At 30.6% G+C, this 15,465-nt stretch overlaps 1 protein-coding gene across 1 annotated transcript; it reads right to left on the minus strand.

The window, feature by feature from the left end:
- Positions 1-3,840: 3,840 nt before the first annotated feature.
- LOC107621325 (aluminum-activated malate transporter 8-like) lies at positions 3,841-6,009 on the minus strand. Its single transcript, XM_088485016.1, has 5 exons — positions 5,768-6,009; positions 5,524-5,664; positions 4,861-5,240; positions 4,651-4,794; positions 3,841-4,567 (listed from the first exon to the last, which is right to left on the minus strand). Exons 1-5 carry the CDS (start codon positions 5,988-5,990, stop codon positions 3,986-3,988), a joined length of 1,470 nt encoding a protein of 489 aa, XP_088341142.1. The 5' UTR covers positions 5,991-6,009; the 3' UTR covers positions 3,841-3,985.
- Between the last annotated feature and the right edge of the window lie 9,456 nt (positions 6,010-15,465).

Below are 15,465 nucleotides of genomic sequence, written 5' to 3' on the forward strand. Positions count from 1 at the left end.
TGTTACGACTCAGATTCACGAATATGAAACTGGTCTTATAGCTTTTGAGGATTTGAGAAGGAACAAGGATTTGTTGTTCCTTTTTTTTTTTTTTTGGTAAACTTTATGATGTTATGTTCAGGCCATGGAAGTATGGAACAAGGATAAAAATCTCAACTATTCAATGATTTTTAATTTTTTATTTTTTAATGTAATTGAAAATTTCTTTACGCGATTGGAGCTGAAAGTAAATCAATGATAATCAAGCTGGAGTCTACTAGTCTAGGATATCTAGCCCAGGCAAATTCACAGGCTACCATTTAGTCATTATTTACAATAACTTTTTTTAATTATTATTATCTGATGAGAACAAGTCCGTTAATTAATTTGTTCCTTTAGCTAATTAACTTTTGACCAGTGACCAGCAAGATATTCTTTGTGAAATGTCAAGTTGACATCTTATATTATATTATATACCATCTGAGCAAATCATGACTAATGCACATAACATACTCTCAGAAATTAAAAAAGAGACTTCATTTTTGCCGATGGCTAAGTACATACATTGAAGTTATTATGCATGCCAATGACAAAGTTACCTTTATGTATATATACATTAAAAAAAAAAAAAAAACTTTCACATCCCACCATTAAATAGCGTGCGGTGCACGTGCATGCAAAGTATATTTATTATTTATTTTCTTTTTCAAAATCAAACATATTAAAATACTCATTCTTCTAAGTTCTAAGAGAGAGGGAATAATAAATAATGACTGCTCAATTAATTTTATGGTGCATGCATGTGGTTCCCATTGGTCAAGTCTAACTAACAATTTAGGTTAATTTCCTTCAAGATAACTTCTTCCACCTTGGTATGGTTCGTATCAGGTATGTACTGGAATCCTCTAATACTTTATGGTTGGGACTAATAATCTGTTATTATTATTATTATTTGCCCATACTTGCTTCTGCTACTCTGTACTAGTAAGTGTTTCTGTACAGAAATAAACGCATGCACTACTTTTTTTAGCAGTCTCTTTAGTTTTTACTCTTATTAGCTAGAGGGATGGCAACTAATCAAAGTTGGTGATCTATGTGTGTTTATAGAAACATATTTTGTCCAATAAATTATAGAAACTGAAGCATTCATCCATATAGAGACAGCGTGTGTACCTGTTAAAGACACTTCAATGTTCAATTATATTAGTGTGTATTCGAATGTGTTTATGTGAAGTTGATGGTGGAGAACTTTTAAATTTAATTTAGTCAAATCTATTAAATCAATCAACGGTTTTCTACGTAAAGACAAATGCATGTGAATTTTCTCCTAATAATAATAATACGAATCAAATGTTATGTATAATTTGTTGTAGGGCTGTCAAAATGGGCTAAACCCATTGGGCCAGCCCGTTTACCCGTTTAAATGGGCGGGTTTTGTCTCTAAAATTAAGCCCGTTTAAATTTTGTACTAAACGGGTTGAACCCGATTAACCCGAAAAAAATGACGGGTTAAACGGGCTAGTCCGCGGGCTAAACGGGTGGCCCGTTTATTTTTTTTTACATTTTTTTAAAAGAGTTGCACTTTTAGCTAATATTTCACCCGATCCGACCCATCAATTAAAAAATATTATTTTTTAATGGTTTTTGGCCTAAAAATAATATTTTTTGTCAAAAATATTTTTAAAAAAATAAAATAAAATGATAAATGGAATGACCCGTTTAACTCATTGAACTGATGACTATAAACAGTCCGGACTAAAAAATTCTGGCCCGCGAATAAATCGGACTTAAACGGGCCAACCCGTTTAACCCACGGGCTTAACGGACCGGATCTAAATGGGCCGGGCTAGCCCGTTTGACAGCCCTAATTTGTTGTAGTGTCTACATACATGCATATATAAGGATACAATGGATTGGTTATTCACTCGCCTATATATAGTTATATACTGAACCCTACTAGATGGTCATGCTCATGCTCTTGCAAGCTAGCATAAAGAGAATCATTAAAACTGTGAAAAGAAACTGCCAAAGTCAACATTGTCTCTTTGATTTCCGATTTCTAGCAAATTATATGAGGGGGGGAAAGGGGTCAAAAGCTGTACTGAACTTGGAGCATCTTTTCCGAATATACTTTTGGGAAATTCATGCATTTAATTACCTTTTCTTATTATATTAATGTTTTTAAGGTTTCCACGTCGTTTTTTAAGATCCAAGTGATTTAGTAACAGGAGAATGTTCGGCTTTTGACATGTCTTTAGCTCTTGTATTATTCTATTCCCTGCGCTGCTTGTCTCTGTTATTGGAAGACAGAACACAATAATGTACTACACTACTACTACTCTACTAGCACTTTTTTATTTTTATTCTTTTTTACGCATAATAAGGCAAAATCACAATGGCCATGTAAATTGTAAAATCCACTAGTCATGAGATCAAGATATGTTATCATCTATACACTAAAAAATAGATGCTTATTACAACCAATTCACTTTAAAGTGATAAAGAAGAGTTTAACATATTAGTCAAAAAGAACAAATTAAAAATGACCAAAATAATTAATAAGCAATGCTAAGGAGGAGTCAGCACATTTTGTGATTTATAGTCATCATTAGTATTTTAAGGAAAAGTCTAGAGGGCCAGCAATTTTTATATTTTGTGGCCAGCACTTAACCATCAAAAGAAAAGTGAGTGATCTCCTACCATTAGATGTAATCTCACACCATTAAAAAGATTATTGATGGCTAATTGATGGTTACAAAACACAAAAATTACTGACCCTCCTCGTATTTTAATAGTATGAGATTACATCTAATAGTGTGAAATTATACATTCTTTTCTTTATAATTAAATGTTGACTAAATTTTAATGAAAATACAGGTCCGTGAGACTTTCTCATAATTAATAGATTGAGTTTAGTAAATATACAAGGATGATTGTAATGTTCCAAAAACATTTCTCTCTAACTTTGGCCATATATACCCAATTTAGCTAAGCATCTAAAACAGCATCGATTTTTTTTTTTTTTGGTATGCTGTTAAATTAACATACTTGCATCATTAATTAATTCGTACGTACATTTATCATACATATTCGTATTCTGTCCAACGTACGTAACTCCATACGGTTCTTAATTAGTGGATCTCCTTTAAGGCTTTAACTCGCAAATATACTTTTGTTCCCTTTTACCCTTTCATTTTCCCCACCCTTTTTCTCAACTTGTTTCAACTTCTTGATTTGATGCACTTTTGTTTGTGACTTTTTAATGAAAAATATTGTCAAATGGCACAAAACAAATACATAAACAAAAGTCTTCTCATACAACATGAAAAGCAAAGCACTAAAATGTGGCTGAGATCATAGCCAGCCATTAGCTGCTGCTTCTTCTTTTTCTTGTTCAATAAAAAATGCCAAGTAAACAAATTATTTTTGTAAGTAAATCTAATGAAGTCTTTTTTTTTTAATATGTTTTTTTCTTTTTCTTCAACTAAATTTTTGGTTATCAACAAGTTATTGGACTAATTTAATTATCAAAATGACTTAGTCATATATAACATCACTGCTCTTTTAACCGTATACTTTAATTTAGTTAATTAAACTAAACAAAAAATGATGGTAGGTTGCTATAACCCAATACAACAAAACACACCATTAAAATTAAGAATAAGGATAGAAAATTCATTTTTAATTAATTAATATTAGTCAATTTTTTATTATAATTTTTTTTTTTTAGAAAATTTAGTATTTAGGATTATGATTTAGCAGTTAAAATACAAATTTAAAATTTAGAATTTAAAAATTAAAAAAAATCTAAAAGTTAGCTAATATATATTAATTGAAAAAAGTCGAATTTTAGTGGGGCTAAAAAATTAACATAAAAACAGCAAAAAAGAAGAAATCTACAAATAAAAGGGGAAGAATATGAAAATCCTCTTCCCCTTGATACAATAAGCATTATATATTACAAGGGTAAAATTTTTCGTTGGATGCTATTCACTCAAGTAGTTAATTAATGACATACAATTATATTTACAACTGCACAAGAGTTTGATTGTGCATTTTCTGCACAAGATTTTGGTGGTGCATTTTCTACTTTTTCAGGTGATTCAGAACTTATTATGTCATGGATATTTATTTCAATTTGGTCAATATTATTCTTATTATTATTATTATTGTTATTATTATTATTAGCAATGTCCACCACAAGAGGGTTTACCATGCCACGGTGGAGTAGGTGCGGTGGCTGCTTCTCCGGCGAGACATTTGATTCAACATTCTTGAAATGCGCTAAATTAGAAAGCTCGGAAGCCGAATCATAAACCTTTTCAACTGTCTTAGTGATTTCTTCTAGTATTGATGCAATGGTGGCGACTGGGATTATAGCTCTGAGTTGAGCATCCTCTAGTGAAATTGTTTCCAGTGCAACTTTGAGTAATTTAGTGGCAGTTTTAGAATTTTCTATGTGGCATTTAGCGGCGGAAGGAGCCGTCATTGTTTTCATTGATGAAGATATTGCCTTCAGTGCCTTGCTTGATTCTGAACTCATTATTTTGCATGGTTCTTCAAATTTACACTTTAATTCCATACATTCCTGAAATATATTCAACCAATTAGTTAGCTTCTAGCATTTTTGCTACTAAAAATTAAAAAAGAAAAATAACAATTTATTATTACTTGGATTTCAGGGTTAAGATAGGTGTTGAGAGTTTCAATTTTGTAAGCACATTCTCTAGCAAGTGCACCAAGCTTCAAGTACTGCTTCCATGGATGACGAAGACGAAAACCGCCATGTCCAGGCTCCCACCTGGCCAAATTCCCCTGTGGAATATTTGATCACAATAATGTTGAATGAAAAGAAAAAGAAAAAGAATATTTCATGCTCACCAAGGACTCTTCAGATGCTTTAGAACCAAGAACACTTTTATATCCTTGAAGAGATGACTTAGATTTTTGTTTGTCTTGTATGCAGTGAAAATATTCTGCTTGAAATCCTTCAAGGTAATTGGCAAGCTTTTGTATGTTGGAAGCAACCAAGTTATGAAGCTCTTGACCCGCCCAAACTGGACAAACCAATATTGAGACAACCATGCAAGTGGCTCCACCAATCAAGATTGTTAAGAGTCTCTGCTCAGCAAGCTCCAATATCTCATTCACTCTGAATCCTGACACTGTTACTAAACTGAACGTCAATATAAATATCACCACTCCATAGTCATATCTTGCCTTGATTCTTGGGAAAAATCTCAAGAACGTTGCCCCTGCCGCTGCAATAATACCATTCATGCAAATAAACCCACAATTAGTCACCAAAAAAAAAAAAAAAAAAACCCACAATTAGTATTATGCTATCATCAACTAACCATTTCTTTTATATATATAGGTGGAAACTCAGGTGCAGTCGACTTCACGTGAAATTGATAATTGAAAGCTGTTAGATGATTTGACTAATTTGACTAAATTTTCATTTAACCACTATCACATATTAACTTCACATAAAATTAACTACACCTAAGTTTTCACTATGGTCGTATATATAATTATTGTTACCTAGAATGAAAAGAAGGGCTCCAAGGGCAATGGGTTCTCCCTTTTTTCCAAAAGCAGTAGCTAAATGCTGAGCTCCAACCCCTAAAGCACCGGCTAATAGTGTGGCACATCCTCTATTTAGACCCTTGCTTAGAGTTCCACCTTCATACACCAACCAAACATATAGTCATATTATTCTTAATAAGATAAATGTTAGGTGATTAATATATTATTTGAACTAACACTAGTCTGTTAAGATACTTACCTACGGTGAATTCGAAGACTACAACGACGGTAAGAACCGCCCACATTCCGGCAACTCCGAAACCGTCATAAAGAGGCCTTGAGTAGTAGAACAATGAGACCAAAGTGAGAGCGAGTCCCACTTTTAACGAGTGAATCACTCGTCTAGGGTCATCTTTCCCGGTCTTCTTAATGCTTTTTGCAACATTCATAACGTTGGATTTGAAGAATCCACCACTCTCCATGGCAATGTGCAAAGAAACAAATTAATGTGTGTATGAAGTGGTGCAAATGAAAGCTTGAGGAACAAATGATATTTATAGGACATGATTTTAATGCAACTATACAAAACTTTAATTTTTTTATTATTAATTTGTGATTGCAGTCTTTTTGTTGTGACGAAAAATAATAAATATTTAAAGTAATTAAGTACAAAATGCCCATGACGTGAGTTTAAGGAACTCATCTCATCAATAACCAAAATAATAATAATAACATGTTCCAAACAAATTAAAACACTGGTGCTTGAGAGATGACATACATGGAAAGGATCTGTACCTTAACCTAGGAATAATTTAGTTCTAAAAGTTAAACTCTTTAGTACCTAGTGTTCAGGCATAAGAAAGGTAAAATAAATAAATAAATAAATAAACAAGTTAAGTTATTGCTAGCACATTTACTTTAGTCACTGTCGCCCCCTCAATCGCTGTATCCCACCTTCTTTTATTTTTCTTTGATTCATTAAGTCGCATCCATTTCGACTTGTATTTTTTTCTCACCTTCTTTTAGGTAACTGAACTTTTCTTTTAGTGTGCTGTTTTTTCATGCTAAATATAATGTTTTACATATTGGTTATTTTTGTGTGACAATATTCAACTATTTTTGTATTTAATACTGCTAGCTACCATGGTAGCATAATTCGTTACTGATTGTTAAAAAAAATTAATTATGTAAAGACAAAATGTCATTCACATTTTTTATAATAAAAATATTTTTTAATTATAAAAATATAAAATATCATTGATATTTTGTGGTCTTAAAAAAATCAAATATTTAAAATAGATAAAACATTATTGTCGAATTACAAAAATCACAAACGATATGACAGTTTGAGTTATTTTTTGGAAATTCACCCCCTAACTAGTAGCCCAATATAAAAAAAATGCAATTTTTTCATTCTCAAATGAAATATCAGTATAAGTTTTTTCGTGTAATACTTCTTATAACCACAATTGTCTTTTGTAACTATTTTCTCGTTTCTTATTTTCTTTCTTTTTTTTTTTATTTTTAGTTTTTCAAGAGCAAGATGTGGTTTTATAAAATGATATAAAAAAAAATTGTGATTAAAAAGATTATACATATATAAAATTATTTAGTTGAAAAATATATGATGAATCAATATGTATAAATATATATAAATACATATAGAGAATTATTAAAATTGAAATTGAGATTTAGTGAATCTAACTCAATTTTAAAAGTCAGTTCATAAAATGAGAAATGTCTTACATTTATAAAATATTTAAAAATTTTATTTTTAAATTGTAATACACTATTTCACATCAATAAATAGTATAAAACTTAAATATTTATAAGTAGGTGATCCATCATCAATAATAGATTCAGTAAATTCTGATACTATGAGTAGGTCTAACTTAATTAACTCTAAAAGTTAAATCATGAAATAAAAAACTAAGAATGTCTAAAATTTATATAACACTTATATTAAACTATTTTAAAACTTTATCCTGGAGATATGTAAAAATTATAAATAATTTTGTTATATACATAGCATTTTGTTTTGATAAATAATTCTACAATATTAATGTTTCGCACAATTGGGTCGAAAACCCATTTAAACACTCAATAATACTCGTATTATATATATAAATTAATTTTCATTCAGTTGTATTTCTCAATGAAAGGGGTGGAGAAAAGATAACCTCAGTCTCCAGTTAGTTAGTAATTGTTATATCATCAGTTAATGCTTATTCTATTTTGTTAATTAGATTTAGTTAGCTGTTAGTTATATAAGTTGATACAATAATCAGAGACGTACATACAGAAGAGGCCTTCGCCCTTCTGGCTTTTTAAAAAAAAAATAGTAATAATAACAGTAAATTATTAAGTATAATTTAATTTTTTTTATAAATATATTTAGTATTTAGTTTAATATAAATAAAAATTTAATTTAATTTAAATATTAATGATGTTTAATATTTAAAAATAAATAATAATATTAAAAAAAATTTAAAAATATTATTACAAATGATAATATTATGAAATTGCTTATTTTAAGTTCAATTTTAAATCCAAAGATAATTATAAATTTTTTAATATTGACAAAGTATGTGAATTAGTAGAATGATTTTATTCAGATTATTTCAGTGACTAAGAAAAATTTTACATTAGAATGCAAACTCAATATTATAAATTTGATGTTTCTTGAATTAACTAACTGGTGCACAATTTCTGAATTATATTAAAGATTAACGAAAATAAAAAAAGTCTTTAACGTATCTTTTGATTGATCGTTTGATTTGTTTGATATTAATTTTTTCTGTTACAACTGAGAGATCTTTTTCATTTATAAATATTGTGAGAATAAATTCAAAAATAAAATAAAAAATAAATTTTTTATTATTTGTTATTTGATTTACATTAAAAAAATACTAAAAAATTTGATACAAATTCTATTATTAATAAATTTTATGATATAAAAAATAAATATATATCACTTCTTTAATAAAAATAATACATACATATTTTTTATATTTTAATATATATTTTTTATCGATTTTTTATAATATATTTTATATTATATAATTTATTTATATATATATATATATATATATATTTTAATATTATATATATTATTGACCCATAATAATATTTTTAGATTTGTGCGTGGATACAATAGCTTTGCATTAATATATACTTTAATTTAGATATGCATCACAGTATAACATTATAATGTTCTAGGAATCATTCTAATCAATATACAAATTAAAACTTCACTCACTACTCGATCTCATTCTATTTCAGTAAAAATCTTCACTCTCATCCTTTTGCCTCTGCCGATAATTCCAATACCTTTCATGGTATGATGACAACTTATGAGAAGAATGCTTCATTTAGATCGATGTTGCATCTATTAAAAATTAAATCTACTTAACTTATCTTAAAAATTAGTTTAATAGATAAAGATTGTCTTACAATTATAAAGGCTATTAAATTTTTATTTTTAAACGATATGAAATTTAGTTTGATACACCTTTTTACGCTTAGAACTGGACGACAAAAATTTAGAGCGTAAAATTTGAAAATGTCCTAGATTTTTGTGTGGTGAGAGACAGTAGTCTAATAACAATTTTTTTTATTTTAATTATGATATAATATTAGAAATTAAGTGAGCTTAATTTATTCTAAAAATTAATTCAATAGATAAATATTACTCATACTTATAAATAATATATCAAATTTTTAATTTCAGACAATATAAGATTTGATAATTGATATTAATATTATCCAATTATTTCAACAGTAACTACAAAATATAAAATAAAATCATTTTAGATTAATTTTTTATTTATTTTAAATATATTTTATTAAAAAATTTATATTGTTAAAGTAACAATTATATACATATGACTTACATTTGATGATATTGAAGTAGTAAAATTTGAAAACAATAATATAACAAATATTTAAATAAGATCAATTGATAAATAAATCGATCTAGATGATGGATTCATTATTTGGCTGTTAAAGACATAATCATTCATCCATCTCCTCTTATTAAGTTTTTGGAAGAAGTGATTTATCATAATAACATAATTACCTTTAAAATTGAATTAACTTAATATTTGACTTATAGCACCTACAATTAAAGTTGACAATGAATAGAATAAGGTAGAGTTTAAATTCTATTTTAATCTTATTTACATATTTAAATTCTTTTTAAGATTTAATTTAATTTTATTTGCGGGTTAAGAATCTTTCGACTATTATCCTACTTGCACTCTAAAAGTTCATACTCGACCCGATTATATCCAATTCGATCCACAACAAATTAATTTTTTCAATCAAACATAATATATTTAATCATTTCATAGTTCATAAACATATTAATAAAATATAGAATACAAAATTAAACTTACATTAAAATTAAAAGTAACAAAAAATCATAATAAACTCTATGTTAAAATTACAAAATTGAGAGGATGTGAGTTTAATAATTCTCATCAATTTATTATATATGTATTATAATTTTTAATTACATACTATAATAGATCAGAGATGCAAATTGATCGGATTGGATTAGGCATAAACTCACACTTAATCCTACCTATAGATCAACCCGCTGTGTTCTCATTCCGATTTCCCTTTCTTTTTTTTCTTTCTTTCTTCTTTCTAAGTTGTTGCTGTGTTATTGTTTGTGTGTTTAGTGGGTGTGTGCCTGTGTGACCGTGAGTGAGGGGGTGAGAGAGAAGGAGAGGAGGAGAAAAGAGAGCCATGACAGGGGAGAAGAGAAGAGGAGGGAGACGCGCCGGAGCTGGTGGGCCTCATTACCGCTGACGCCACGCCGTCGCGAGACCAGAGGAGAGGGAGATAGAACGCGACCTTGAGAGAGAGGAGTGGTCATCGTCACTGAAGAGGAGCCGCACCGCCACTGCACCATGCTCGCTGCCACCGTCGCGTCATCGCTGCCAGCTTCGTTGGATCTCTGCTGCCAAACCCGTTCTTGCCGCCGCCGTTGGAATCGCGAACAGGGGGGTGAAGATGCGCGAAAGGGGGCATCGCGGAGTTGCCATCACCGTCGTGTTACTGGGCTCGCCGTCGTCGCATCTGGGTGGCTGTTGCGCCGCCGTTCATCACTGCCCAGTCACCGTCGAAGCTTTGCATCGCCGTTCTGACCGCCAGAAACCGCCGGTGGAGCCACTGTCTTCTTGGTAAGCGTTATTGTCTCTGAAACCTTTGAAATAAATTTTCCGTCATAGCCTATTAGAGTAACTGAGATGATGGTAATGTAGGGCTGAGTTGTGGTTCTTGCATGTTGAGTTCAGTAGCCGTGCATGCGACATCAAGCTGCCGCGTCGTCAACGGAGTCGCCGCTGTTCTGTTTTCTCGGATACTCGTAGGTTCAGTAAGCCTTTTCCTGTTCCGATTTCTTTTAGTCACTATTCTGTGATATGTTTCTAAGGTCCTTGCAACGTTAATGCTATAGTTTTGAGTTCAGTTCTTACGTGCCGTGATTAAAGTTGCTGTGATTGAGGCTGTGTTGTTGCGGGCTGTGAGAAAAAGAGTTTCTGTCGCGTGATTAAATTGTAATCGAGGTAGGAATTTTTTTTATACAAACTAATTTATTTTAAATTGAAATTGTTATAAATAGATATGACTTGCTAAATGTATCTCTGGTGATTATGTAAGTCTTATGCATTATCTGATTTCTCTTGGATGAATATGGTTGTCCGTTGAATTGAAATAATGTCTGATTTTGTTAAATGGAGGTTTTTTATTGTTTTAATTTGAAATGATCTTTAATATTTGAAAGTTTGAATTTGGTCTTATTGAAAACTGATTTGGTCTTGAACCTATTGAAAAGGGATTGCGGAAAGGTTTGGTTGAGACCCGAAAAGGGTGGCAAAGTCCAAGTTTTAGGGGAGATGCTGTCAAATTTTCATGAAAATTAAAATTCTATTTTAAAATATGATTCAGAAAAAGAATGAATTTGAGAGGTTCCATTGCTTGGTTCTTAATTTATTAAGAAATAGATATTTCGAATTTAATCTGTTTATAGGAAGTTTATGTTTAAGATTGATTTAAATACGAAAGAACCTCTGTTTTGAAGTTTGACTAAAGAAGTACTTTTTGGAGAATTTTTAGTGGATTTTAGAAGAAATTGAACCTTGAGTAATTAAGTTCATTTTGCTTTTAAAGTATTCTTTAAATTTTGATTTAGCAAGATTAAACAATTCCGGGCTTTTGGAAAGGTTACCGATTTAAAAATAAAATGGAATTGATTTGGAACTTAGTATTTTAAACTTGTTTTGGTTTTTGTTTTAAGTCTCTATCTCAATTGACTTCAAATTAAGTAACTATAATTTCGAGGATTTCTAAAGAATTTAAGAAATGATGTAGGCTATTCTTCCCTAGAGTCTTGAGTCTTTGCTAAGGTTATTAATTGACAACTCTAATTTAAAATAGTCTAACGGATAATTTAAAAAGCGAAAGATATGTGTCTTTTTAAAGAGGATTGATTTTAAAAGAAAAGTGGAATATGAACTTGGAAGTGGGGTAAGGGGGTTTTGGTTTATAAGAGGGGCAAAAAATTAAATGATAAGAAAAGTAAAGAGAGTAATTAAAGAAAGCAATTAATAAAGAGAGACATTCATGGCAAGAATTGAGATCATAGGCTTTCTATCCTAGTCATGCAATGATTAATTCATCTTATTTAGTCAACTCCAACAAATAGGGAGAAAGTCAAACAAGATTAATCAATCATATCACAATAATGAACAAGAATTTATCTTATTACGTCATCTCCAACATTGGAAGAAGGTATCATATTATCTTCCATGAGAGAAAGTCTAATAAGACTAGCTAATCTCAATCCAAAAGTCATAATCAACTTACTAATTAAATTAGCAAAAGATTAGCGTCAATGAAAATAATATTAGCTAACAACTCTAGATCACCAACATGAGTTGGATTTTCATGACTCAAGATTGCCCAATCACTCTTTCCAAGCCAAGAATGCTCAAAATCTACTCTAAAGCCCAACCAAGCATTTTGTCAAACACTTGGTGGATAATAAAGGAAAGCATAATAAAAGTGCAAGAATAATAAATATACCAACTACCAATTGCAAGAAATCAATAATAACAATCATGATCAACATCAAAGAGCATGGAAACATAAAATTGCATTGAAAGAAAATGGAAATCCAACAAGGGTTCATTAACATAAAAGAGGACAAAATAAAGGAAATGACAAGTAAAAACTAGAAGAGTAGAAATGTAATAACAAGAAATTAAAAGGAGAAACTAAATCAAAACAAGAATTAAAACTTGGATCCAAGAAGAATTAACTAAAACTACCCTAAAATCTAGAGAGATGAGAGAACCTCTCTCTCTAGAATTCTACCCTAAAACATGATGAAAACTAAACTATGACTACTTGGTTTATTTTCTCCTCAATCCTTGGGTTCAATAGCATCAGAAATGAGTTGGATTGGGCCCAAAATGCTTCAGAAATCGCTGGGGGCGATTTCACTAAAGTGGACCCACGTGCTCCATCGGCGCGCGCGCGTACATGGCGCGTGCTCGCCCCTATGCGTCAGGTAACATATGGCAAATTTTATATCATTTCGAATTCCCAGATGTTAGCTTTCCAACGCAACTGAAACCGCCTCATTTGGACCTCTGTAGCTCAAGTTATGGTCGATTGAGTGTCAGAAGGTCGGGCTTGACAGCTTTACGGTTCTTTCATTTCTTCATGAGTTCTCCCACTTTGCATGCTTTTTCTTCATTTCTTCCATCCAATACTTGCCTTATAAACCTGAAATCACTCAAAAAACACATCAAGGCATCGCATGGAATTAAAGTGAATTAAAATCACCAATTTTAGGGCCTAAAAAGCATGTTTTCACATTTAAGCACAAATCAATGGAGAATTACAAAATCATGCTAATTCATTGAATAAATGTGAGAAAAGTTGATAAAATCCCCCAAAATAAGCACAAGATAAACCACAAAATCGGGGTTTATCATTCCATTGCTTGGTTCTTGATTTATTAAGAAATAGATATTTCGAATTTAATCTGTTTACAGGAAGTTTATGTTTAAGATTGATTTAAATATGAAAGAACCTCTGTTTTGAAGTTTGACTAAAGAAGTACTTTTGGGAGAATTTTTAGTGAATTTTAGAAGAAATTGAACCTTGAGTAATTAAGTTCGTTTTGCTTTTAAAGTACTCTTTAAATTTTGATTTAGCAAGATTAAACAATTCCGGGCCTTTGGGAAGGTTACCGATTTAAGAATGAAATGGAATTGATTTGGAACTTAGTATCTTAAACATGTTTTGGTTTTTGTTTTAAGTCTCTTTCTCAATTGACTTCAAATTAAGCAACTATGATTTTAGGGATTTCTAAAGAATTTAAAAAATGATATAGGCTAGCTATTCTTCCCTAAAGTCTTGAGTCTTTGCCAAGGTTATTAATTGACAACTCTAATTTAAAATAGTTTAACAGATGATTTAAAAAGTGAAAGATTTGTGTCTTTTTAAAGAGGATTGATTTTAAAAGAAAAGTGGAATATAAACTTGGAACAATTGAGATATGAGGATTCTGAATTTTGAAACAAAGATGAGTTTGTTTTCTGGTTTTAAAGAAAAAAGTGACTTGTGACTTGAATGATAATTGATTTTATATGAATTGTAATGAAGTGTGGAAATGATGATGAATAAATGAATATGTGGCCTTTGCACTTCTTCTATCTGAGATACGAGTTTCCCTGGGTAAAGTACTGTAGCTTGCCACCACGTGTTTCAGGTTGAGACTCGATACTCTGTTGACCCTGTGACGTAAGGGTGACCGTGCACTTATAAATTCATGGGAATGGTACCCCCATTGAGCGATTTGATATATATATATATATATATATATATATATATATATATATATATATATATATATGAGAAAAAGGTATGCATAGACTCATGGGGATGCGCGTCGAGGGACAGTCCAAGGGTTTAGCAAACCGGACTTGTCAAGCTGGCTTGATAATCGACAGATGAGACTCATTAGCCATAGAGCAGTCATTCATCATATGCATCTATGTGATATTGTTTGGGTATGCATATTGTAATTGATTTGCCTATGTGTATAATTATGTCTAATTGCTAATTGCTCTACTTGATGTAACTGCTTGATTGTACTTGAACATTCCTACTTGTGTTTGTGACTGAAAATTGGTTGGATTGGCTGTTGTTTGAATTGTTTGGGCCTAAGGCCGTGGTTGGTTATGAGATGTGCCAAAGGCCGTGCTTGGTGTGTGTTTTTGGTGTAGAAAAGTATGAAAAACTAAACTAGTTCAGCATAGACTTAATGAACCTATGCTTGGAACAGTTTGGTCATTCCTGCTGTCTAAGAAAAATTTTTAAGAAGGCTTTTGGATTTCTGAGAAATTAACAGCTTTCCCTTTTAGAAAGGATTTTGGATTTTGAATATTAAATCTTTGGCTTTTGAAAAGAAGCATAAGACGGTTATTAATCACTGTACTTTAAAAATAGTTTTATTTTCGTATCTTATTATAGCAATTCTGTAACCCTACAGTGAGAACCCTTTCAAGGACGATGTTCTCACTCCCCTACAAGTCTTTTCTTTTCAAGTTATGGACGACGAAGTTCAGAAAAGCTTAGTTAATTCATTTCTGTTTAAATGCTATGTTGTGTTGTATTAGTTACTTTTTTCCCTCACCTTTATCCTTACAAGTTTTTATAAGAGGGATAGGAATTTGGATTGTGTAATGTTTGTAAAATTAATTTTATGTGTATATATTTATATGTATCCTTTGTAAGTATTGATATTCGTATGGATATATGTTACTTATTAAAAAATTCCTTTGAGCGGTTATACGGTTTAAGTTTTAAACAGGCTCATATTTTAGTATTAAATATTATAAAAGTCGTCGTAATATTCGAATTATCAGAGTGGCGCAG

The sequence above is a fragment of the Arachis ipaensis genome, chromosome B10, assembly GCF_059453495.1.
Source record: "Arachis ipaensis isolate K30076 ecotype BB chromosome B10, ASM5945349v1, whole genome shotgun sequence".
NCBI lineage: Eukaryota > Viridiplantae > Streptophyta > Magnoliopsida > Fabales > Fabaceae > Arachis > Arachis ipaensis.

Excerpts from the sequence above, each read along its gene's own strand:
- LOC107621325 (XM_088485016.1), bottom strand. The coding sequence starts at position 5,990 with ATGGAGAGTGGTGGATTCTTCAAATCCAACGTTATGAATGTTGCAAAA. Across the intron at positions 5,241-5,523 it reads AGCCCTTCTTTTCATTCTAG|CGGCAGGGGCAACGTTCTTG; the intron begins GTAACAATAATT and ends GTATTATTGCAG. Across the intron at positions 4,795-4,860 it reads AAGCATCTGAAGAGTCCTTG|GGGAATTTGGCCAGGTGGGA; the intron begins GTGAGCATGAAA and ends AATATTCCACAG.